Below are 25,933 nucleotides of genomic sequence, written 5' to 3'. Positions count from 1 at the left end.
GGATTAGGGAAGGAGTTTTCACCAAAACAGACTGACTTTGACCACATTCAGATCGTTCATGATTTGGGATATGATCTTTTTGGAAGCTGAATATATTATAAAAGATCTTGTTTCATTGTCATAATTAGAATATATGCATGCTCTACAGTCACTGTGAAGGCATGCTATCTATCCATTTATCTATCCATCCCTGCTCTCCTTATAGAGAATAATGAATCTGTATTCCTTAGCTGTTTTTATTGTTTATTCTGCTAGGAATGTATAAGAATTCCTTACCAAAAAAAACAAAAAAACAAACAAAAAAAAGAATTCCTCACCAACACTTAGTATTGCCAAATTAAAAAATTTTTGCCAATGGAGGTTATATTCCTTAGGAAAGAAACTGTGTGTTTGAGGGGAGTATATACATATTTTTTTTCTTAGGGTACTGCCTGAGGTAATTAGCAGAGCAGCTAAGATGAAATTACAGTTATCTCTTTAGGGAGACATATAAGCACAGTTCCAATACCCACATTATGTATATTTTCATATCTCTTTTCTGGAGGGGTGTTTGGAAATAAGATAGGAATTCTCGCTTTGTTATTAAGAAAGAATAGGCAAGGTAGTTGTAAGGGTAGTGGAAAATTGTTGAAACATTTATTCTTTGATATTGAGTTCTGGAAAGAATTGTATTTTTTTTCTTTTCATTGGGCAGACACCTCATGTTACTGTTTAGTTTCCCATTACTTGTTCAATCTTTTAGTTTCTGTTATAATTATCAGACCCCTTTTCTAACAGGCTCAGATAGACTTGCTGGACTCTGATATCAAGTTGGCTTTCAATATTATTTACATATTGATGATTTCCAAATTCATTTTTTCCAATCTAAACCTCTTTTCCAAATTCAAAATTGTCTTAGACTTGGTCAGTGGGCATTATTATCTTTCCTTTTTTTTTTTTTTTGAATGCCACTTGAACAGTTTCCAGTTTTTCAGTGAAACATTGAAATTGTTGTGTTGCCACAGACACAAATTCATCTTCAGGGCCTTTGCACTTGCTCTTTCCTAAGCATAAAATCTCCAGCTTCCTCCCTTAATCTCTTTCAGATCTACTCAATGAACTGATTGTTGTATTTAAAACTGCAGCCTTCCCCGACATTCCCTGTGACCCCTTTCCCTGCTTTTCCCTCCTCTCTCTAACCATCACCATCTGACACACTATATATATATTCTGCTTTCTTGCCTTCTTTTATCTACCATCCCCATCACCCATATCAAATGCAAGCACCACAAGAGCAGAGATTTCCTTTTGCTCATTGCTGTTTCCCCAAAGTATAGAACTGTGCCTGGCATGTAGTATGGACTCAATTAACGTTTATGGAATGAAGAGAATGAACATTGTCATGGGCATTTTTCTACATCTTTGTATGATTTTCCCATTTCAATACTTTTTAAAGTTAACCATTTCAATTAATTGACAAAAGCCAGGATATTGCTAGTTCATGATAGTGTTTCTCCATTTGTTCTTTAAGAAAATCAAGTTTTGAGTCAAACTCACCAAAATCCTTTTCATTTAGGTCCTAGGAGATTAGGCTTTTGGGAACATTGGCTAAGAAGAGTACATTTTTGCAGATAAAATTTATATTAAACACCACATTTCTTTCTCCAGTCAAGGTATTTACCTGACACTGTAGTACAGTCATTAGTTTGTTCTGCCCGCAAGCCTGGAATGTGTGTTCCTCTTGATTAGGAAGCAAATTGTATTCAACTCTGCCTAGATCCTAACTCAAGAATAAATTTGAATGAATCAATCAGCAAAAAAGTTTGAAAGTTTAGGAATCTTTCTCAAAAGAACAATCTGGTTATGCTTTTTAAAGCAGGTGTAACAAAGAAAATTATGTGTGAAAGGGGGGTAGAATGTTGTGGAAGGCAATGATAGAAAGTTTTTCTCTTCAGTTGAAGTTTGACTTGGGAGGAATGATTGTTCCATGAACAACATTTCCTTTACGACAGTGACTCCATTAAAGATCTGAATTCCCAAGTCTGTTTAATAATTGACTTCTGGAAGAAGCAATGGCCATCAAACATTTAGGGAGAAAGTCGTAAGCCCCAGAAAGTCTTAATTTTGGTGTAATGCCACTGGTTACTCCTCCTGATGTTGAAAATTTACTTCCTGTGCCTTCATTTCTTCATCCATGAAGTGAATACCGCCAAGGTACAGGGGCAAGTAACTAACAAAAATGTTATGATGACCTTTGCAGAAATCAAGTGCTGAGTCAAAGGAAGACAACCCTCCCCTGGCTTCTCTCTTTGGTGTTGAGGGCAGTTTTCCATTGCTTGCGACCCAGATATTGCTCAATGGTGTCATCTCTGACCTGGCATTCCGTTAATGTAGCTACAAACATTCAATTTGAAGACCACAAAACTTTTCTCTCAGCCCAACAGCCCCTCGGAAAAAAGATAATGACAAGAAAATCTTGACAATGCTCTCCCTCTCCAATACTCTCCTTTGACCTCACAGAAAAAAAAAAAAAAAAAAGTTAGAAGAGGAGACCGCCAAGGGGAGGGGTAAGGGTCGAGAGGGGAGTCCAGCTCCAGTTTGGGGAAATCCAGCTCGCGTTTTGCCTCTTGCTCAGCGGTGCAGGGTCCAGGAAAGGCAGAGCCCCAGCTTCACTCCCTGAGGTCTGTCCTGGGGAGACACTGCTGCTCCGGGGGGCTGACCTGGCGGGGAGTGGCAGCGCAGTTCGCTCCCGCGCCGCTTTGTGCGCGCAGCCGCTGGCCCCTCTGCTCCCGGGTCTGCCCCCCGGGACGCCCCCCCACCCCGTCCCGCCCCAGTCATGCAACTCTACCTGCCTCTCCACTGCGGACCTTTGGGAAGCAGTCGCCCACCCCGGGGGCTCGGGGCCTGACCCTGCCAGGCAGCCCGTAGGTGTCCGCCAGGGGCCCGCCCGCGCCCCTCGCTCCTGCCGGAGCCCCGGGCTCCGAAGTTGTGGGGAGCAGTGCGAGTTGGAAAGTTTGCTCGAGGGCTGGGGCAGGCTTGGAGCCGGGGGGACGCACGCTGTCCTCGGAGCCTGAGCGGGCCAGTGGTGAGTTGGGGCCGAGGCAGAGGGCAGGGGTCCGGGGACCCGCAAGCTAAGACCGGAAGGGAGTGCGAGGGGCTGTGGTCTGCTGGGGCTGGACATGGGCCGGGGCTCGGCGTCCGCGGGGGCCGCGGGGGTGGGCCCCCTCCCCGCCGCGACCCCCAACTCAGGGCCGCTTGGGGCGCTTTTGTGTGGGTGGTAAACAATGCCCCCGGCCGGAGGACGCGGCGGTCTGCCCCCAAGGCCAGGCTGCGGCGCCGGGTGGGGTGAGTAGGGGCGCCTCGGGCTAGGACCCTGGACTCCTCTGGAAACCAGATTAGGGGAGGGCAAGTGTGGCCTGGGGTGGGGGCAATCCATGAACGTGCCTGTGTTTGATGCGCCTCTTAGGAGAACCGGAGGTCGGGGCGTCTCGGTGTGAGGAGAGGGAAGAGTTAGAGCAAGTTTCGGGTGGAGAGCCCGGGCTGTCCGGTGCTCAAGCGTACCCACAAACACGTTTTCTCCCTCCCCCATGCTTATATAGGGGACCGGTTCGTTGGAAAAACGTTTGGCCCTTGCCTCCCTGAGTATTTCGGGGAGGAGGCTTTAGGGGCGAAACTTGGAGTAGAGACAGCAGGGGAGTCTTGACCTGGAGTTGATCTGGAGTTATGCTGATCCGGGAAGCCGGGAGTAGGGAATAGAACAGAGTTCTGTCAAAATGGCCTAAAAACTTCTGAGCGCCACTCGGTCGCCGAACGCTCTGGCTTGCCGTCGCATCAGTCCCACTAGGGCGGAATCCTGGAGAGGGCCCTTAGGGTGGGAGGTGCGCAGAGCTGAGTGCCGGGGACCGGCCGTGCGACACGTGAGGGGCCAGGGCCGGGGGTGGCCGGCACCGCCGCCACTTCACGTGTCGGGGAAGTGTTGAGGCGAGATCTCTCTCCCTTTTTCCCTCTGCCCCTCTCCCCTTCTGGTGCTCTCTGCTCTTCCTCCCCTTTCTTCCCTCTCTCTCACCCACACTTCCAAAAAATTCAGCTATGTGTAGTCTATATATTTCCACAAAAAAGTGTTCAAAAAGTTGCTGGCCGGTTCTCGTACACTTTCCACGTGAATGGGGAACACGAGTTGGGCATTTCTGACCGAATAAAAATTAATGTATCAACAAGAGAACAGACACTGATCGAACTAGGAGTCCTTCCCCCACCCCCAACTCGTCCTCCCAAATTAACCAGCTTGCGTTGGTCGCTCCAGTGCCTCTTTCCTTCCTCCCCGGTTCCACTCTCCCGCACAAAATGAGCTTCATAATATATCATAGTAATGATCAGTTTATGAATAAATGTTTTAAGACCTTGAGCGAGGAAAAGATTAGGTGCACAGCTTACTGTCTGCGGGGTGCGCTGCGCGCTGCACCCAGATGGGTTGAAGGGCGGCGCTGCAGGGCTGCAACCTCTTGTCCGCCCTGAATCGAAATACGCCTTCTCTGCTTCCCTTCCCAACATTATAAAATAAAATAAAATGAAAACATTGGCTTCCTTAGGCCTCATTCAGGATGCCAAAATGAATATGGAAAAGGCGCTTGTTAACCAGCTACTGCAAGATCTTTTTAAGGCACATTAGGAAATTATGTCTACAATTAAACAAGGCAAGTACCCGGTTAAGATGTTTGGAGATAATCAACGTTGTTGCTAAGAACTGAGAGACTTAGGTAACGTGATTTGGGTGCATTACCTGATTTTATCAATATGAGTTACCGAGGTTAAAGTCCAAGTCTCTTTCCCAATTAAGAGATCATAACTAGGTTGGTTGTCAATGTGTGACAGTGTTTTAAAGCCATGCTGTGGTTTTTCAATTAAACTTCACAATCAAAATGTATGGGAATTATTAGTATACAGTGTCCTTATTTCATGCAAAGATTAGTAGCTTAGATTTGGAACTCTGAGACCACTGCTTACCATTTTAATGAGTTAACTATGGCTCCCAGTTCTGGTCTTCTAGAATTGATGTTAGAGGTTTGGATCACCTCAATCCCTGCCCTTTGTTTCTCTTCCTCCTCCAATCTTCTTTATCTTGTTTGTCCTTCCCCTCCCCCATCCTCTTCTTTTCCTCTGTATTTTTCCTCCCTGCACACGTTGTTTCTCTTTTCCCATCCCTCCATCTTTCCGCATTTAATCTTCAGCATATTGATCCCAGTTGTCTTTTTATACGTTACTTTATTATTACAAATTTATTCCCCTCTATTTTTTTACCTTTTTTTTTTTCCTTTTTAGCATTTTATTCCTTCGTGTGCTTTTTCCTCTTCTTCTCAACATGTTTTATGCTTTTCTTGTTTTTGGAAGGGTCATTCTTCCTCCATTTTAACTTGTCTATTCCCTTTTCTGTGACTCTTTTTGGCTTTTTTTTTTTTTTTCTGGCTCTCTGCAGGGCAGCAGGGGTGTTTTACATATGGAAGGAGGCTTTGACTAAATCTGCTGGCATTCTAGTGAGTTTCCCTCAACAGCCTTCCCAGTGCCGAGGGCTCTCACACTTCCTGTGGCAGAAAACTATCTAGGAACAGCAAGCGGCCCGCCCACCACCTCTTCCTTTAGAACTTAGTTGCTAGAGGAAACTAAGCCAGGTGGTGCCTTTTAAAAAGAAATGTTTTAAGTCTTGTATTTCTCAGTCAAGTGCAGTAGCCTTTAAATTCTAAGGAGCTGAATGGAGTGACTATGAAATCAGAGTCTCTTTTGCAACTAACTCTAAGTATGCAAATACTCATCACTTTTTGGCCACTGCTGGTAGTGGGAAGGATTGCAGTATAATTTTAAATTGACATGTGGGCTGGATGGTTACATCAGTTCAGCCACTTCCTGCCCAGGGGACTTTGGGAGATCCAGAAGGAGGAGGGGATTTTTCTGACGTGGTACTGTCAATTTTGCCCTTTACAGGCAACTGATACTGTTTAGGAAGTCAGCTTTTCAATAATTGTATTTTTTTTTTAAAGGCTCTCTTTGGGGAAAGACTGACTACTTAGTAAGCTCAAGTAATAGTGAGGCAAAAGTCTGATCCTGTTTGTTGACCAATTTGGTTAGGTATGTTTATGTGTGAATAATTAGCAGATCCTTACGTGGGGCCATGTCTATCATATTCACCCTGGGGCCTGCTCTTGTCACTTCTCCACTTTCTCTGTAACCTTACATTTTGTACTTTGGGCTGGCATCTCTTCATGTTTCAAATTATGAGTTGGCCTTTATCTCCTGGACAGTAATGTTTAGATCTCATACACTACTCCAGCCCCCTATGTCACAAGGACATTTTAGGGGAAAAAAATGTATTATGAGTTTGGGGTCTTGGTGACCTCTGGTAAAAAACTAGTCAACTAACTAATGTTTTGCATCCCACAATTGTTAGGGTTTCTGTTTGTTTAATTTTGTTTTCTCTTCCAGGAAAATAAGAAGTCACAGGAAAATGTCTATTAATTGCATGTGGTTCCCCCTCCTGGGCCTACTATATATGTTTAATAACAGGGACACTATTCTCTTATTTTCTATTCCAATCATGTTATCTTGAATATATTCTAGAATAGAATAAAACCGATTTTGAGAAATACTGAAACATTGATTTTCATTAGAAATAAAAAATGGATGACATAAAATGAAAAAGAATATGAAAAGACATATATGTATAACTGAATCCTTATGCTGTACATCAGAAACTAACACAACATTGTAAATCAACTATACTTCAATGAAAAATACAAAAAAAATTTTTAAAGAAAAATGGAAGTGGAATTAGTATTCAGTTTTAATTATATCTTTTTGTATTGCTTAGATACACTGTAATACATAAAAGCACCCCTGCCCCTCCAAAAGGTAATAAAGCATTTAATAAGACTTACTAACTAATAAGGAAAGTAATTTCAGGATATCTGTGCAGATAATTCCATGTTTAAATAGGGACCTATGTAATAGAATGCACCACTTCCCCCCTCCCCCAACAAATTTCAAAAGAAGGTTGCTGCCTCTCCTCCCAGAGTTCAGCCCTGGGAATAACTTAGTTTATTGCAAAAGGTGGTTACATTTCATCAGTGGAGCCGAGGGTGATAAAATTAAGATCTTATGGGAGCCCTTATTTTCTTTCTGATTGTTTCTTTGGCTGGGTGGTACCCAGTGGTTTCTTCCCTGCAGTTGGGTTTTTCAGGGGTCATTGGCCTCTTTCATGATCTCATAAAAAGGCTGTTACTATTTAAAGAGGCCACATCTTTCCAATCCATGTTGCTCATACCTTTTCCACATCCTTGACAGGCTCTTTTTCAGGAGATAAGGTTTGAATGGTAAACATTATCTTAATTACAAGTCTGAATTTCTAAAGCACTTCAATTTAAAAATATAAAAGAATATATGAGACAGAGATCAATTTATAAACTACTTTCAAAAGCAGATCCCAGGACACCCTCTGGCATATCCAGATTACTTGCCTTCATATATGAATTTTAATTTTCATGGCTGCTTGCAATACTTAGATTATATGTGCCTAATAGTATTTTTAGGAATGTAATCTTGATGTAAGAGAGAAAGCATGCTTATTGTTGAATTTCTAGAAAATGGAATGGATTGCTCTTTGTTATCAAAAAAAAAAAAAAAACCAGCCTAATGAAGATTGCTGAGTTTCTGGGGAATACTTTCTCTAATGCTGGTACAAAAAGCAGTGGTCTTTGGAGAAAATATCCTACAGTTTTTCACAGCCAAAGAGTTAGAGCAAGCCAAAAAAAATTTTTTTTTTTTTTTTATGTAAAGAAATGGGGAAAGCAGTAAGCTTAAATGCCAAGAACTCCAGTGAAGTATTCTCTGGCCTAGTTGCATTTAGCATAGATTTATCACAATGTTATTTTTCTTGTGGTTAATGTTATCACTAATGTCTAAAAAGACATTCTTAAAGGCTCAGCACTTTGAATCTGAATGTTGTGCTCTGAGATCTTTTATTGTAGTGTACGGCCTACAATGTGGTAGATGAGAACAGAAACGAAAGAACTAGATTTCGCTTTGCAGGATATGGCAGACTGAGGATTAAACTGATTCGATGATAATGATAACTGTCATTTAGCTTACTTTGTCTTATTAGTTTTTGTATTTTGGAATATAAACAGTCATTTTTTTTAGCTCCTATTTATTAAACACATATTATATGCCAGCCCTCTGCTAAACCTTTACAAATATCTGATTTTATTCTCATGGTAAGCCAATGAGGTCACCACAGTTATGCTTCCTATTGTAATATATATACAAGGAAACTGAGGAATAGAGAGACCAAGGAATTTGTCAGAGCCACATGGCTAGTAATGTTTCTGAGCTAGAAATTGAACCCGGGTCTACTTACTTCCAAAGTCCTTCTTCTTACCTCATATATCAGGAGGATGAAACCATTGCCACTGGGCTCTCCCTGTAGGAGCCCATTGATAACTCTAAAGAAGTTCATTTCAGATGCAGAAACCTTGACTCCTGTTAAGTAGTTTGCTGAAGGACACAGCTGGTGATCACAGATTCAGATTCAGGGCTTTCAGATGTGACACCATTTTTAGCCACTAAACCAGCCAGTGCATCCCAGATTACCTGGGTCAGATCAGTACAACAAGAACAAAAGCAAAATTTGAGAATGGTGGAGGGCTGTCAAATTGTTACTTTGCCAAGTAATAACATTAAAAAATAAGCCTATCTCTACTTTTCACTCAAAAAAAGACTTTTATTACTTTTTTTAGAAAGGAGAAATGAGACAAAACAGGAAGGCATAATTTCAGAATAAAGGAGAGTTGTTTAAAATGAATAAATTCTGCGGGAGGAGGGCATAGCTCAGTGGTAGGATGCATGCTTAGCATGCATGAGGTCCTGTGTTCAATCCTCAGCACCTCTATTTAAATAAACAAACAAACCTAAATCCCCCCTCGCTGCAAAAAATTATTAAAAAATAATAAATTGAACTCTATGAAAAACTTTAAACAACCTTTTTTTTTTTTTTTTTCTTATTTTGCCATAGACTGGTGATCACTTGGTTGCAGACCAGGTTTTGGTAACCATTCTTCTACACCACACTTGCTTATCAATTCAGCAACCTGTCAACTGTTAAAGAATCCTCACCCAGTCTGTTGTCACACTCTTGATTCTCTGATCTTTAGGGACTATTGTTGTATTTTGTATGGTGAAATTCATTCTTGCTCATAGCTTGGTCTTATTTGGGGTCAGGGTAGACGATCTGAGGAAATAAAAGGCAGTTGATGATGGCTCTTGGCCCTTTCATTTTCTCCTCTTTTCTTTCTTATCTTTCAAATAATAGTTGCTTGTCTAGCATGCTTTACTATTCTAATTATTTCATTTTCTCTTTATTTCCAATTTCCTTGCCTAGGCATTCATCATGAGACTTTTGGGACCCTTGGTAGAAGGGATTTTAGAACCAGCTGTCTTTGGATTAAGTTGGTGAAAGAAAAAAGAGGGACATTCTGGGTGTGGGCAGTGCCCATCACAATGCCTTCCTTACACAGGAGGTACTCAACAGGTACTTGTTGGACCCGAGTCTTATTTGTAACCCAATCTGTCAATACTAACGCCCAAGAGTTTTTGCTTTTTTGTGTGTACATTTATAAAACTCAAAATTTGTAGATTGTTAATTGGAATATTAATGGTGGTATTAATATTACTGGATCTCCAAGGAGTAGAGTTTCTTGGGTAGTATATAAGCCTCTCTTTCTCTGGCTTTACCAGCTTTACTGTCTAACAAATGGTACGTTTGCCTGTGTGGTAATGTGCTGAGGAAAGAGTTTAAGAGACAATGTTTTAAGTATCCAAATTTGTGAAGATTAGGATTTGAGCTTTAAACTGCATGTAACTATAATAGTTACGGTTTCTAATGTAGAGAAATGTCCAAGTTTACCTTATTCAAAGTACTTTATCAACTTAATCAATCAGTTGTCACAGAAATGAAAAGGAACTCTATTTGTGGAATCCAGGGTTTAAAGCATACTTTAGTGTTTTTTGTGTCTATTGTTTTTCTTTTGGTAGTTCCTTTTTTTTAAAATTTTTATTTTTTTAAATGGAGGTACTAGGGATTGAATCTGGGATCTCATGAGTGCCAAGTACACACTCTACCACTGAGCTAGACCCCATTCTCCTCTATTGTATTTTTCTTTTGCAGTAAATATTTCCAATTCCCTAATTTTAATTAATGATCACTAGTAAATATTCTATTTCAATGGTAGAATGCATAGGAAAAAGACTCACTCCAGTGTCTTCTTGTTATTTCAGACCAGAACCTCGTGCGACTGAGCACAACGATGGTGCATCCAGATTCTCTTCAGAAGTGAGACTTTCCAGAGGACCAATGACTCTGTTCCTCGTGCCCTTTCATTTTTTCCTACTCTGTAGCTATGTCTCGATCTCGCCATGCAAGGCCTTCCAAATTAGTCAGGAGGGAAGATCTGAACAAAAAGAAAAACAACCAACTGAAAAAGGGATCTAAGCCAGCCAACAAAAATGTGGCATCAGTCAAGACTGTGAGCCCTGGAAAATTAAAGCAATTAATTCAAGAAAGAGATGTTAAGAAAAAAACAGAACCCAAACTGCCTGTGCCAGTCAGGAGCCTTCTGACAAGAGCTGGAGCTGCACGAATGAATTTGGATAGGACTGAGGTTCTTTTTCAGAACCCTGAGTCCTTAACTTGCAATGGGTTTACAATGGCTCTCCGAAGCACCTCTCTTAGCAGGCGACTCTCCCAACCCCCAGTGGTCATAGCCAAACCTAAGAAAGTTCCACCTCCTAAGAATTTAGGAAAGCAACATGAGTGTGACTATAAGGTACTTACTGACATGGGAGGAAAGCACTCAGAAAATGATTCAGTCCCAGTGCAAAACCCCTCAATCCCTCCTGATATAGAGAATCTAATTGGCATACAAAGTGTATCTTTAATTAAAAATGAGAGCCTAGAGAGAACCCAATCTTGGTCCCAAAGTGTCGAGAATTCCAAAATAAATATATCTGCTCATAGTGGCCCTGCAGCAGAGATCCTTTCTGGGTCATTGGAAGGGACACATGGTGGTGAAGGACTGTTCTCTAAAGAGACATTGAATGGTATCAGCGATTCTCCTAGAATGTTTGTTCAGGACACTCTCTGTGTTCCTTTGCTCCAAAGAGCAGCCCTCAAGGTTACCTCTGAAGGAAACCCCAGCATTCAGCTAGAAGATTTGGGTTCACGAGTAGAATCTCTTAAGCTATCTGATTCTCACCTGGATCCCATCAAAAGTGAACATGATTGCTGCCCCACCTCCAGCTTTAATAAGGTTATACCTGAATTGGACCTTAGAAACTGTTTGTCTATTGGTGGGTCAATATATCCTACCTCATTAATAAAACTCCTCTTGGCAGGTTCAGAACAAGAAACCCTTGGTGCTAAACCAGATCATCAAGAGATACTCAAAGCTACCCCAGATCAACAGGAAGTTCCTGATGCCACCCCTATCCTGGGGCAGGCCTTGAATGCTGTCCCACATCAATGGGAAGTTCCTGGTGCTAACCCAGTTCATGGAGAACCTCTGGGTGAGACCCCAGACCCACCAGAGCGTCCTGGTGCTATTCTAGTCCAAGGAGAGGTCTTTGGTGCAACCCTAGATCAACATGTCCTTGGTATGGGTAATGGTACTGCCTCAGACCCACCTATCTTTCTTTCTGCTCCTCTAAACCCAACCACTACTTATAATGCTCTCCCAGAATGGCCAGAGCTCCAGAGCACTGTTTCATCTGGGCTTGAGGTCCAGGGTGCTATGCAGATTTTGCCTTTGGGCTCAGGTCACACTCCTCAACCATCATCAAACTCAGAGATAAGTTCGGTACCTCCAGTGATGGCTATGAGCAACACAGAAAATGAGAAGCAGGTTCATATAAGCTTTCTGCAAGCTAACACTCAGGGGTTCATGTTAGCCCCTGAGAGAGGACTCCACCATGCTCCACAAGGCATTGCCCAACTCTCCCAGGTGAGTCCCAGCAAATTGGAAGGAGGGAGCTCCCAGATCAGCACCACTAGCATGGTTGAAATCAACACCACAGTGGTGTCTAGGCCAGTGTCATTTGCCAGTACCTCCTCTTCTCCTTCCTACACCACTTTGCTACCTACTTTGGAAAAGAAGAAACGAAAGCGCTGTGGGGTATGTGAGCCCTGCCAGCAGAAGACCAATTGTGGTGAATGTACTTATTGCAAGAACAGAAAAAACAGCCACCAGATCTGTAAGAAAAGGAAATGTGAGGAACTGAAAAAGAAACCATCTGTCATTGTGCCTTTGGAGGTAAGTTTAAATGCCCAAGGGGCTGGGAGGTGCCTCTGAGAGTTGGTAGACTTACCTGTGCCAGGACAGTTTGCTTCAGTATTACATACTTTAGCTTTAGTAAAATGTTGCTTTTAGTTACCTGTAGGAGTTTGTGGACCTACCTGAAATATGTCTTGTGCAGTGAGTGATGCACTAGCTTATTTTTAGAATTTGTCTCAGAAAGCTAGAACATGAAGTTTTTCTGTTTTAGAATTTGATGGAGAATAGGGAAATCATATGAAATGTGGTTTTGGAAAGATTTCCACTGTACTTCATTTTGGCTAGTTTGTGTGTCTGTTTTGGAAGTTACAGATTTAAAAATTAGGAGTGGAATGACATTCATTAACTCCTTTGAAGTCCAAGAAACCAGAGGAATTAAACTTCTTTTTAAAGAATAAAACTGTCTGTAGCCTTAATCTTGAAACTTTGCCTTGGAGGTATAACAGTAATAAAGCTTTCATCTCAACTTTTGGCAGGTGATTTCTACCTGCTCTACATATCTCACAGGATTGTTGGGATCAGCAGCTGAAAATGGTTTGTAAACTCCAAAGTGATATATAAACACTTGTACTTATATCATAGTTATGAAACTAAGGTAGTAAAAGTTTTGGTTGACTTAGTCTTTGTTGAAAGGGTTTTATGGAGTTTGGTTAATATTCAAACTCACTTTTCAGACCTTTAATTAAAACATCTGTTAACTATGGTGTTTTATGATTTTTAGATTACTCATTTGAATTTATATTTATTTGAGTCTACTATGAGTGCAGGTATGATAGAACAGATTAATTTTAAAAGCATTATGAATGTAAATTCAGTCAATTTAAAAAACATTTCATTCTAGAGGGGAGAATACAGCTCAGTGGTTGAGTGCCTGCTTAACATGCTCAAGGTCCTGGGTTCAATACCTAGTACCTCCATTAAAATAAATAAGTAAATAAATAAGCCTAACCTCCCGCCACCAAAGCAAACCAAAAATAAAAACAAACAAACAAACAAACAAACCCCAAAACATTTCATTCTAGGCTTAAATGATCTGTTCAAAAGTGCTGACTTGCTGTTTGGCTGACTTACTACAAACAAGAGATCAGACATTTAACCAATCATGTATTGATGGGCATTTAAGGTGTTACTTCAAATCTTTGTACAATGAATAATCTTTACGCAAGTCATTTCACACATGCGAGAGTAGATCAAAATGTGGCCAGTAATTCAATGCTTATAAACATATCTAAAACACTTAGTAACAATATTTTTATAACAGAGAGACCTCCCTTGTAAGCTCCTGATTTGTAACACTGCCCAGTGACATCATTGCCAAGGGTACTCTATCTCTAACAGGTATAAACAAATTGGTTCTCTTCTTTTCTAAACTTGTTCCTCTTGCATTACACATTTGGTTCAATGGCTTACCATCTACCTGGTCACCCAAAATGGAAAATTCAGTCGTCTTTCATGCCTTCCTCTCACTCTTCTAGAATCTCTTCTTCTATAAGATCTGAGCACTCCTATCTCACCGTTCTCTGGGTTCCCGCTGTAGTTGAGGCTTCTATCTCTTACTGGGATAATATCAATGTACTCTTTATTGTCAGCAAGTATTTATTGCACTTCTACCCTGGGTTGTGCTCGGGGGATATAGTCGTGAGCGTACCAGTCAGCAGGGAAGTCAAGATGTTGAACAGCAAGCTCTCCTTCAGTGCAGTTAAGTTTTTCTTCCTGTAACCCTGTTCCTCCCACTTAAATACATTTAGTACTCATTCTTCTGTATATGTGATATATCTCACTCAAAACCAAAGAAATTAGAGGAAAGCTTTCAGTGATTTCCAGTTACTGATGAAGCATAGATTCCTAAGTGTGGAATACAAGATCTTTGAGATCTTGGCATGACTGACCTCTGTCTTGTTTGCTGTCTGTCACAGCTCCTCACAATCTACTTGAAGTCTCAGCAGTATCCAGCTGCTTATATTTCCCCACACTCACCAGGCATGATCCTGCCTTAGTGTCCATGCTCGCTGTACATATCCTTCCTTGCCCCGTCCAACAAGACTCCACCCATTCACTCACCCTTTCCGGAGCCACAGTCGTATCTATGAGTGTTCCCCAGTTCCATACCAGGGGACTTCATTTTTCTAGTGCTTGTCTAGCCTTGTTATAGTGATAGGTGATAAGTAAACACTTGTCAGTTAAATGAAAAGAATATATTTGTAACTCAAATTATCAGGTTTAGAAATTTAGATTTTGGCATGTGGTTTATGTCTGTAAAACTTGCTCTGACAAGCAATTGTGGCCACTGTTGTCATGATGTGTTGGTGTGGAAAAACCAGTGTTTATTAAGGAATGAATGAATGAATACCTTGGGTATTTGTCACAATCTCCTAAGCACCACATTATTTAAAAAAAAACAAACAACTTTTATTTTGACATAATTCATAATTGCAAGAGTAGTACCAAGAATTTGGTATGTCTTTCAGCCAAATGATAGCATTTTAACATATTACTTTCACTTTCTTTTTATCTCCTCCCCATATATAAATATGTATTTTTCTGAACCAATTGAGTTTTTCATAGACATGATATTCTTTTAGCCCTGTACTATGGAATATATTTCCTAAAAACAAGGATATTCTCTCATATCATAATGAAAATTAGGAAATTAACATTGCACCATTATTATCTAACCCACAATTTATTCATATTTTGTTTATAAGAAAATGTCCTTTTGTTATGAAAACGAATATACATATGTATATGTAAGACTGGGACATTGTGCTGTACACCAGAAATTGACACATTGTAACTGACTGTACTTCAATTTTTAAAAATTCAAAAAATAAAAAAAGAAAATGTCATTTTGGGTTCCTTTAATCTGGAACAGTTCCTCAAACTTTTAAAACAACTTTATTGAGGTATAATGGACATAAACTACACATATTTAAAGTGCACAGTTTGAAGGAGGGAGGGTATAGTTCAGTGATAGAGTACCTACCTGACATGCATGAGGTCCTGGGTTCAATCCTCAGTACCATTAAAAAATAAACAAATAGACTTAATTACCTCCCCCTACTAAAAGTAAAAAAAAATTTTTTTAATTTAAGTGTACAATTTGATAAGTATGACGTATGTATACACTGTGTGACCATTAACATACTCAAAATCCATCACTCAAAAATTCTTTTGTGTCCCTTCAAAGTCTCTACCCCTGCCCCCACAGCTGTACCATTTCTCCTCAGGCAAACATAATCTTTCCATCGCTATACTTGCGTTTGCATTTTCTAGAGTTTGCTACAAATGGAATCATATAATATGTACTTTTTTGTGTTTAGAGCAATTCCTCAATATTTGTCTTTTATGACATTGATATTTTTGCAAAATGCAGATTACTTATTTTGTCCTTCAATTTGGGTTTGTCTAATGACTAGATTTGGGTTATACATTTTTTTTTAAGGGAGAAAGCAGTTAGGTTTATTTTTATGTATTTATTTGTTTTTAATGAAGGGACTGGGAATTGAATCCAGGACCTTGTGCATGCTAAGCATAACCCTCACCCCAGTTGTACATTTTTGTATGAATACCTTCTTATCAGGAGAGACATAATGTCAGTTTGCCCTACTACTCATCATCTTAATTTTGAACATTAGATTAAGGCAGTGTCTTTCAGATTTCTCCATTGTAAAATCAGCATTTTTTTACTTTGTATTTAATAAATATCTTGTAGGGCAATTGAGACTTATAAACATATACCTACTCCTCAAACTTTCACTCCCCAGTTTTAGCATTCATTGGTGATTTTTGCCTAATTGTTGCCAAATGGTGATTCTGTTTCTATGATTTCTAAATCTATACGTTAGCTTTAAAGTCCAAGGAAGAGCTTTTTCTTCTTTATTTCAGTATGAACTTAAAGATTTTTTATTATACTTAGTAGGTTATACTCCTTTATTATCATTAATTATTTTGATGCTCAAATTGTCCCATATCTGGCCAAGGAACACCTTCAACCATTCTTTGAGTAATTCTCTTTGTTTTCTGACTCAAGTGTTGTATTTTCTGTCCTGCCCTAAACCAGATGTCAGCTATTTATCTCAGGAAACTTGGTTCTTTTTGGTGGAGAACAATACTTTAGAAACCAAGATCTTGGTGATGGGTGTTATTGTTGTTACTGGAATGTCAGTGGTGTGTTTAAAAGTTGGAACATGCATATGTTGAATTAGTTCTCATCTCCCCCCCACCTTCCGCCACTCTCAGTCTCTGTCTCTGTCTCACACACACCACCCTCATCTTTCAATGTTGTTATGTCATTCATCACAATTTTAATTTATTTCTGTTTACATTCTATTTCAAGGTTCTCCTATACTTGATGATATTCATATTCCCTTGCTCTCTCTTGCTTTCCCCCTCCCCCAAAAGATCACCTTTATTCCTGACAAATGTGATTCTGAAAAATATGTAATGTTGTCCTCATACTAAATGCTGACAATAGATGGACCTACTCATCCAACAGTGCATGGAAAGGCAGAGAAGAACATAGGGAACCCTTCTCTGAGGGAAATTCATTCTGATAGAGCAAGGAACAATTGTACACTCTTCTGTTTCTGGTTTCTTTTGCTTCATATTATGTTTATGAGATGCATCGATAATGTTTCTTATAGTTGCAGTCACTCGTTCTCATTGCAGAGTAGTAGTCCATTGTATGTACATGTCACAATACCTGTAGCCATTCCATTGTTAGTGAGCAGTGGAATGTTACAGTTCAGTACTGTACAGAACAGTAAAATGAGCATAGAAGTGCTACTATGGACATTTTCATAAATGTCTTTTGGTGAATATAATTGGATGAATATTCTATTGAGTATATTCCTAGGAGTGGAATTGCTTAGCTATAGAATATACATATGTTTAGCTTCCGTAGCTATTACCAAACAGCTGTGGCTGTTCCAATTAGGATTGTCATCAGTTGTGTATGAGAGTTTCACTTGCTCCATATCCTTGCCAACACTCGATATTTTCTGACTTGTTTTAATCATTTTGTTGGGTGTGTAATGGCATCAATACATTATGTTTCCTTGATGACTAATGAAATTGAGCTACCTCTCATGCTTCTTAGCCACTTAGCTATCATCTTTGAAGTGCCTGTGAAGTCTTTTGTCCATTTTTAAATTGGCTTTTTGGCCTTTTCATTATTGGGCAATGAGTTCGTTGTATTTTGTTGTTACAAATCCTCTGTTGAATAAATGATTGTAGATACCTTTACCTATTCTACGGCTTAATCTTTTCAGTAACTTAATCATGCTTTTGTTTGTTTGTTTGTTTAATGCAGGTACTGGGGATTGAACCCAAGACCTTGTGCACACTAAGCACACGCTCTCCCACTGAGCTATACCCTCCTCCAATCACGGTTTTTAACTAACAGATATTCTTAACTTTACTGTGGTCCAGTTTACCAGCCATCTCCTTTATGATAGCTTTTCATGTCCTGTTTGTCTACTTTTTGCCAGTTCAAAGGTCATGAAGATGTTCTTTTGCTTTCTTCTTAAAAAGTTACTTTTTTAAACCTTTCACATTTAGATGTACAATAGATGTGGAATTGACTTTTGTCCATAGTGTAAGACGGGAGTAAAGATTCATTTTTTTTCATATGCTTATCTACTTGACCAGCACCATTACTCAACTGCTGTCCTTTTCCCACTACTACAACATCAAGTTTGTCACATATAAGGTGATTGATTAGTTCTGCATGTTTCTAGACTGTTTCATTGACCTTTTTGTTTATCTTTGTGTCTGAATTCTCATCATTTCTAGGCTTATAACTTGTCTTGCTAACTGGTAGTATAAATCCTTTAGCTTTGTTCTTCAGTATTTATTTTGGCTTTTTTTTTTTTTTTTCTTTGTATTTTCATCAAAATTTTCGAATCAGCTTGTAAGTTTCCACAAAAAACTCTTCTGGGATTTTTATTGTGATTATGTTGAATGTATACAACAATTTGTAGAGTTTAACATTTTTACAATATTGAATCTTCTAGTTCATGACCAGAGTATATCTTTAAATCTTATTTAACTCCTTTCAATAATATCTTATACTTTTCAATTTAATTTGTTTTATTTTTAGATATTTGATATCACAATTTTTATATTTATTTTATGCTCTTAATGATTGAAGGCCATTTATTTTGATAAGTAAGAATATCAATAAGAAAATATATTTCATGTGTTTATTCCTAACATCGGAATTATTTTATTTATTGAGTGTTGGAATGAGAAAGAGAAAATACACTTACAGTTTTTAAATATTACTGTTTCTGTTAGTGTTTATATGAAACGAATGTACATTTTTAGAAAACAGAACTGTTAGAATTTTTTTCTACTAAAGTATACTTAGCCCCCAAAGGCATATGCCATTTCTCAAAATGTTAACTACTGATGTCTGAGAGAAGTAAAAGCAATTTTTGATTTACTTTTTTAATGATAGATTACATTTTTGTTTCCCAATTGTTTCTTTTAATTATACAACAAGGTGGTGAGATAGTCTTCTCAGTGATATCTTTTGGCCAGGAGAAAAAAATGTTATTTTTCTGCCAAGTTTAGTTCAGCTTACTGTTCTCCATATGCAGAAGTACAGATAATTGAAACCACTAACTTTATAACTCTTAGTCATCTAGGAATTTGCTCTTGGCTAGGTACACCTCCTGTGTATTTATAATTTAGCATATTGAGACATGTGTACTCTATTGAATGGTGATAGAGGTAAAAAGAAGGTGGGGTGGGGAGGCTTTTTAGAGACTCAAAGAGTAGATGCTTTGACCATGCTATGCTTTCACAGATAATTTTTCGTGTGTTTAAAAACAACAGCAAAACACCAAAGAAACAGAAAAACCATACAGTTGTTTGTAGATGTACTGAGTGCAGAGTTTTGAATTCTGTATCTATAGCTTGATGATTTTGGTATAGTATTTCGCATTTAATTAGCATGAACTGAATGACTTAAGAAGTTGGTGAGTTGGTTGCCAAAGTGAAATAGTCTCTCTTATATTTACTTCAGTTAATATTGATTTCCCCTCAAATATGAAAGAGTTATTATATTAATTGCAGTATACTAGAGAATGCTGTAAAATGTGCTGTTTATTACCATGCTATCTTCTTAGCTAATAGAAATTCCACCTGGAGAAATAGTAACACCTATCTAGCTTGTGCTTGAAAAGCTAGAAGTCAAGTAGTATTATATGATAGAAATCAAACCACTGACTGTCCACTATCTTAGGATAGTGTGGTAACAGTCTAGTTCCAGAGATGTCACCTGGATTGGTTGATTTCTTATTTAATTTCATTTTATCCATTTTAATGGGAGTTGGGGAGGGGGACAGGCCTCTCCTGGCCCCTGCTTTTCTCTGTGTTTTCAAACAGCCAGATCTCATTTTGGCATATGTTGTATATGGCATATGGAACACATTTTTGCTACCAGCTCTTGCAATTGAGGGCAGATGTTATATGTCCTTAAATATGCCTTTAAGAAATCTCTTTGGATCACTACTGAGACTTCAGTAGCATACCTCACCACAGTGCTGACCATAGGAAAAAATGCCTTTGGCTTCAAGCACCCTTGCATGTTTAAACCCCAAGTATGTCAACAAAGCCATGCTGATCTCGATTGATTCTGATCAGTGGGTGTTAATTTTTAGAATCTTGTCACTATGGTTCAAATCTTACCTTGCCATTTTGTGTAGACCATCTTATCCAGAAAGAAAAATGTGTGAAACTGACTAACACCTTCATCTAGTTTCAGTATAATCCAAGTGATACTATCATTTACTAGTGAGCACTGTAGTACTCATTTATTTTGCTACAGAGCTTAACTTTCCATCTCTTCATTGGTCAGCTTCTTGATTTTTTTGTTCCAGGATAGCATTTCAAGAGTTGATGGTTTCAAAACCGCAAAAGTCATTCTCCTTATAAAGTAGCCAGTCATTGTGGTACTATGATGAATGTGATACAAGTGTACCCAGGAAGGAGAGAAGGTGGGATCCTTTTGTATTATTATCATAGTAAAATAAGTTACAACTAACAAAAGAATCACTCTAAGCAATTCAAGTCATTATCTTGATATTGAGACTCAATTCACAAGTCATGATTATCCAGAAATTCTTGGCTAATTATCATCAGCTCTTCATGCCTGGTAGAAAGAAATAAGAGAAATCGTGCTCTATTCTGATTTGTGTCCCATTAGTACTGAGTCCCAGTTTTAAAAAAGAAGGGCATGGTGTTCTTCTGCAGAGAGGGCAGTAATTAGAAGTGAGATGTTTACTTCTAAAGCCCAAGCCCAGGCCATATGGGGTGCTAGAGCATAATAGGTACTCAACAGCTGTTTGCTGAACAAGTGATTCAGTGAATGAATGAAATCTCATTTAAAAAAAGTAAAATTCAGTCTTTCTCACATATGAATGTCTCTTTTAAAAGTGTACTGTAAGCCTTTATATCCCATATGTACCTAATATATCATCTTAGCAGGTAGTATCCCAAAACTTTTTGGTGTTTATTCTATATATGTCATTCTCAAGTACCAAAGATGTTAAGATCATGGGATATCTGTGACAGAAATTCAAGTAGAGGATTTGAGAAAAAAAGTTTTTAACAAGGTGCACAGTGCTTTAAACCATGTTAAAAACCAGCTGCCTGTGTTGTTTAAAATTGCTGCCATATGCATTTGTGATTGTATAATCATTTGTGATTATACCAAGATCCAAAGTTTGAACAACTCAATATTCTAGAGGGAAAAGGAGCAGGAAAGCTCAAAATCATGTATTTTTCTAATTGTAAATGGAATTTAGATAAACAATTCTGGAAGGATACATACCTACCAAACCAAACTGTTGGAAGTGTTAACCGCTGAGGATTGGATTTTTTGGATGGACAAGGGGTGTATTAAAAAATATGTGAATTTAACTTTTTGCTTAATTTTTTCTACATGGTTGACTTTCTACATATTGAGCTTGTATTTCTTCAAAAGTAATAAAATATTAAATCAAAGTAATATAATTTGCATTTAAAAAATTTAGAAGCAGGAGCAAGATAGAGTATAATTCTGGTACCTAGAGGCAACCACCATGAGTATATAGGTATATTTGTTTCCAGTATTTTTTTCTGCATTTAAAAAACAACATCATTGAAGTTGAAATGGGGTAAAGTTTTTTTCTTCTCCTTTTTTTCCACTCAGTACATCATTAGCATTTTTCCTTGTAATTAAAAAACTATAAAGATTTAAAAATTATGTGTATAATGTGCCTTTAGGTAAATCAATATAACTTACTAAATTATTTTTCATTGCTGGATGCTTCAGTTTCTTAGTTTCTCATATGGTAGTGAACTTTTTCTGTATAAATCTTGGTCCCCGTTTCAGATTATTTTCTTGACACTGGAATCTACTAGTCCTTTATTTCAAGCTGAAAGTATTAGTGTAACCAAAATTTAGTATTTTGCTAATGATTCATTGCCTAATGATTTCTAAATTTTTACCACTTTTGGAAACCTGAAGTTTGTAGTACAGGTATTTTTTTGAAAGTCAGATCCATTTCCTTCTCTTAAAAGGAGAAATTAAAGTTTCTATGACATTCTTTTTGGTAAACAAGACTTCATGCCCTCTCAAAGATGGGGATTGAGCCAGCATTTCAGTGTATCTCCTAGCTAATGACTGGATACTAGCCAGATCAGATTAGGTACTTGGTGTATTTTTAGCTACTATGGAAAGAACAGAAATTACTATTATTATATTAGTACTTTAGTCTGCTAAACTTTCCACATGCTTTTTGATTGCTAGACAAGAATTCTTAAGACTAATTTGATCCTAGTTTAAATTATCCCAATACTCATATTTTATATGATATTTTAGAAATCATAAGTTTAGAGCTTCTATATCAGGTTTTTAATCCAGATGGGCTTTTGTGCTCTGTGATCCCATTCCCCCCAAATTTTATGTAACATTGTTTTATGTGCATTTTTTCTGGAAAGATAGTCCTTAACTTTTATTAGGTTTCACAGAAATGTAAACCACATCTCCTACTCCCCAAAATAAAAACAAATAAGAGAATCACAGCAATCTTAATCTCAAAATCATCAAAATCTTAAAAGACTTTGAAGTAGTGAAATCTACAACTGTTACTATGGTTAAGGACAAAACAGTTATACTAAGAGTTTTGATATTCCCCCATGTGGCCATCAGTGTGAGAATAGATCTATTTGTGGCATGTGATAGTCAGACCCATGAAGCAGGGATCATGAGAAGCAGCAGTGATGTCTACATAGGGTCTGGCAGAGTCCCTGCCACATAGTAGGTGCTTAAACATGGTGGCTATTATTTTAGTCTTGAAGAAATTTGAGTATTCATTTCATTATTTTTACCTGTTTCCCTCTTGCTACTTCATTCATGTTATTTGGAGGAAGGTAACTGAAGTCCTTAGAAGTAGCCAGTACACATCATTTCGCAGTATCTGCAAAAGCATTTTTCCTACTAGAGGATTAAGATGCATTATGAATGAATTGGTTTCACTGTTCCCATGTGATACAGAATTATAGTTGTGGTTTCCAGTGAGACGATGATGCCACAGTTATTTTCTTCTCCTTGTATAATGAGAGGGTTTGGGTGTTTCTGCTGTATTCTAGACATTTACACTATGCAGCTTATTTTTGTATCATGTTGCATGTGGAACACCATTTTGTGGTGAGTTTTCTATTAACGGGCAAAAGTAAGATCAAGGCAGGAGGAAGCAGAAGGACAAGACAGGGGAAGCCCACAGTTGAGCTGAGCCATGGACTTTTGGAGGGAGCTGATGTAGTTTAGACTTAGAGAGAGAAGTGTGTGTGTGTGTGTGTGTGTGTGTCTGTGTGTGTTTAGTGTCCTCCTCTCTTATAGGAGTAAGTGTCTTGTTTAGGAGTTATACAGAATTGCAGGGAAATTTGTCTGAGTTAGTACAGAATTGCAGGGAGATTTGTCCACTAGTCAACATAAAATTAAATTACCTTTTTTATTCACCTAATTCCATTTTCTAGGGACACTTCTAGTGTGCTATGAGATGTTAAAACAAACAGAAATCAATCAAACTAAGAAAACAAAGCAAAATAGTGTTTAACTTTTTTCTTTTTAAGGAGCCAGTGACCAGGCAACTTTGTCTTCATTTGACAGTTAGGTACACAAGATTTTAACAAAATTTAAACTTTTTTGACTTGAAGCACAGGAAGCTGGCAAAGGAAAGGGGGGAAAAACTAACATTTATGGAGGGTCTATTGTGGACCAAACACTGCGCTAACTCTTAAAGTTACCATATTCTATTTGATCCTGACAGTGACCCATGAAGTGTGAGTATTAGGACTTTCATTTTGCAGACTAGGAAATGGAAACCCACTTTAAAAAAATGTGTAGGGGAAGGTATAACTCAAGTGGTAGAGAGCATGTTTAGCATGCATGAGGTCCAGGGTTCAATCCCCAGTATGTCCTCTAGAAATAAACCTAATTACCTACCCCCATCAAAAAAAAAAAAAAGTTAGTTCCCCATGGCTAGCAAGTAGTAGAGGCACTCTTTCCTCTATGATAAAGGAGAATTAAATAATTAATCTCCTTTTTAAATTGAGATTTAATTCACATATAAAATTCACCCTTAAAAGTGTGCAACTCAGTGGTCTTTAGTATATTTACAAGGTTATGCAACCAACGCCACAATCTAATTCTGGAACATTTTCAGCATCCCAAAAAAGAAACCTAGTACAATTAAGCAGTGACTCTCCATTGTCCCCTCCCCCAACTCCTGGTAACCATTAATCTATTTTTTGTCTCTATTGGTTTCCCTATTATGAGCATTTTATATAAATGGAATCGTACAATATTTGGTCTTCTGTATCTGGCTTCTTTAACTTAGCATGTTTTCAAGGTTCATCCATGTCATAGCATTTATCAGTTCCCCTTTTATGGCTGAGTAATATTTCATTGCATGAATAAACCACATTTTGCACAAACATTCATTGATGGACTTTGGAGTTGTTTCTATTTGTTGGCTATTATGAATAATGTTACTATGAACATTTGTGTACAGGTTTTTGTGTAGACATGTGTTTTTAGTTATTTTTGGTATATTCCTAGGAGTGGAACTCCTGGGTCAGATGATAACTCTTTGCTTAACTTTAAGGAATTGCTTAAACTGTTTTCCATAGCAGCTGTACCATTTTAAATTCAACCAGCAATGCATGAGGGTTCTAATTTCTTTACATCCTTATGGACACTTACTATCTGACTTTTTGATTTATTGGCATCCTAGTGTGTGTGAAGTGGTTTCTCAGAATGGTTTTGATATGCATGTCTCTAGTGATTAATGATGTCAAACATCTTTTCATGTGCTTATTGACCATTTGTAGATCTTATTTGGAGAAGTGTTTGTTCAAGTCTGTCTTAGTCCATTTGGGCTGCTATAGCAAAACACGACAGACTGGGTGGCTTATAAACAGCAGAAATATATTGCTTGCAGTTCTGAAGAAGGTATCAGCATGGTCAAATTCTAGTGTAGGACCCTAGTTCATAACTGATGCCTTCTTACTGTGTCCTCACATGGTAGAAGAGGCTGGGGATCTCTCTGGAACTTCTTTTATGTGGCACTAATCCCATTCAAAGGGTTCCACCCTCATGACTTAAGCATCTCCCAAATGCCCTGCCTTCTAATATCATCATATTGGGCATTAGGATTTTAGCATGTGGATTTTGGTGTGCTAACAAATGCCAACACTAACATTGTGTAGTGCTTGGCATTTGGTAGCCACCAAACAAATGTTGCTTGAATTGAATGACACTGGTCATAGATGTGGAACTGGTATGTAGTCCACATTGATATCTGAAGAAGTTAATAACAACTCTTATGGACTGAGTACTTACTAAGTGCCCAGTACTGTATTAAGCACTGACATGCTCATTGTCTCATTTAATCCTTAGAACAACCCTGTGAAATATACATTCTTCCCCCAAAGTATAAGGTAAGACACTGAGACTTAGAGAAGCCAAGTAATTTGTGTAAGACTACACAATTGATCTTGGATCAGAGCCCTTGGCTTGGATGGTAAGTGCTTATTTTAACTACCATGTCCCTGAGCAAGGGCAACAAGCAAAATGGGAAGAACCTGGAGGGTATAGAGAAGTGGGACCAGAAGATTGAGGATAGTCGTGCTAAGGTTATTGCTGCTATTTTTCAGGCTGGTGAAACTTTCAAAAAGATATTGTGTAAGAATCTTATAGGTTCATTTTGCAAAAGTATATTTTTTCTTTTGACATGAATCAATATTTAAACTCTTTGAGTTTGCGAATTTCACTGTTTTTCTATTTTAAATTTAAAGTTACATTTCTCTTTGACCTTCATCTTTTTAGCTCTTTTCTTCCACTTTTAATTTTTACTTAAAATATTTTTACCTTCCCTGGACCTCATTTCCCTCTGAGTCTTGGTCTGGTAATTCTACACCATCATGGTAATTTTTGCACTCTCTTATGCCTCCAAGCAGATGTTTTTATATTTTGTATAGCTTTTCTAATTGCCTTCAGCAGGCAGTTGTTTTGAATTATCAATTCTATG

The 25,933-nt window shown here is 38.3% G+C and overlaps 1 protein-coding gene across 1 annotated transcript in view; it reads left to right on the top strand.

Moving 5' to 3' along the window:
• The first annotated feature begins 2,813 nt into the window (after positions 1-2,813).
• Positions 2,814-25,933, top strand: part of TET1 (tet methylcytosine dioxygenase 1) — a 108,637-nt gene continuing 85,517 nt past the window's right edge. The window contains exons 1-2 of the mRNA XM_015246702.3: positions 2,814-3,064; positions 10,300-12,329. Coding sequence (XP_015102188.2) covers positions 10,422-12,329 — 1,908 coding nt within the window. The 5' untranslated portion in view covers positions 2,814-3,064; positions 10,300-10,421. The remainder of the gene's footprint in view (positions 3,065-10,299; positions 12,330-25,933) is intronic.

The sequence above is a fragment of the Vicugna pacos genome, chromosome 11 (genome assembly GCF_048564905.1).
Source record: "Vicugna pacos chromosome 11, VicPac4, whole genome shotgun sequence".
In the NCBI taxonomy this organism is placed as follows: Eukaryota; Metazoa; Chordata; class Mammalia; order Artiodactyla; family Camelidae; genus Vicugna; species Vicugna pacos.
Note: the sequence above shows the minus strand (reverse complement) of the source record. Positions and strands in the feature narration are given on the sequence as shown.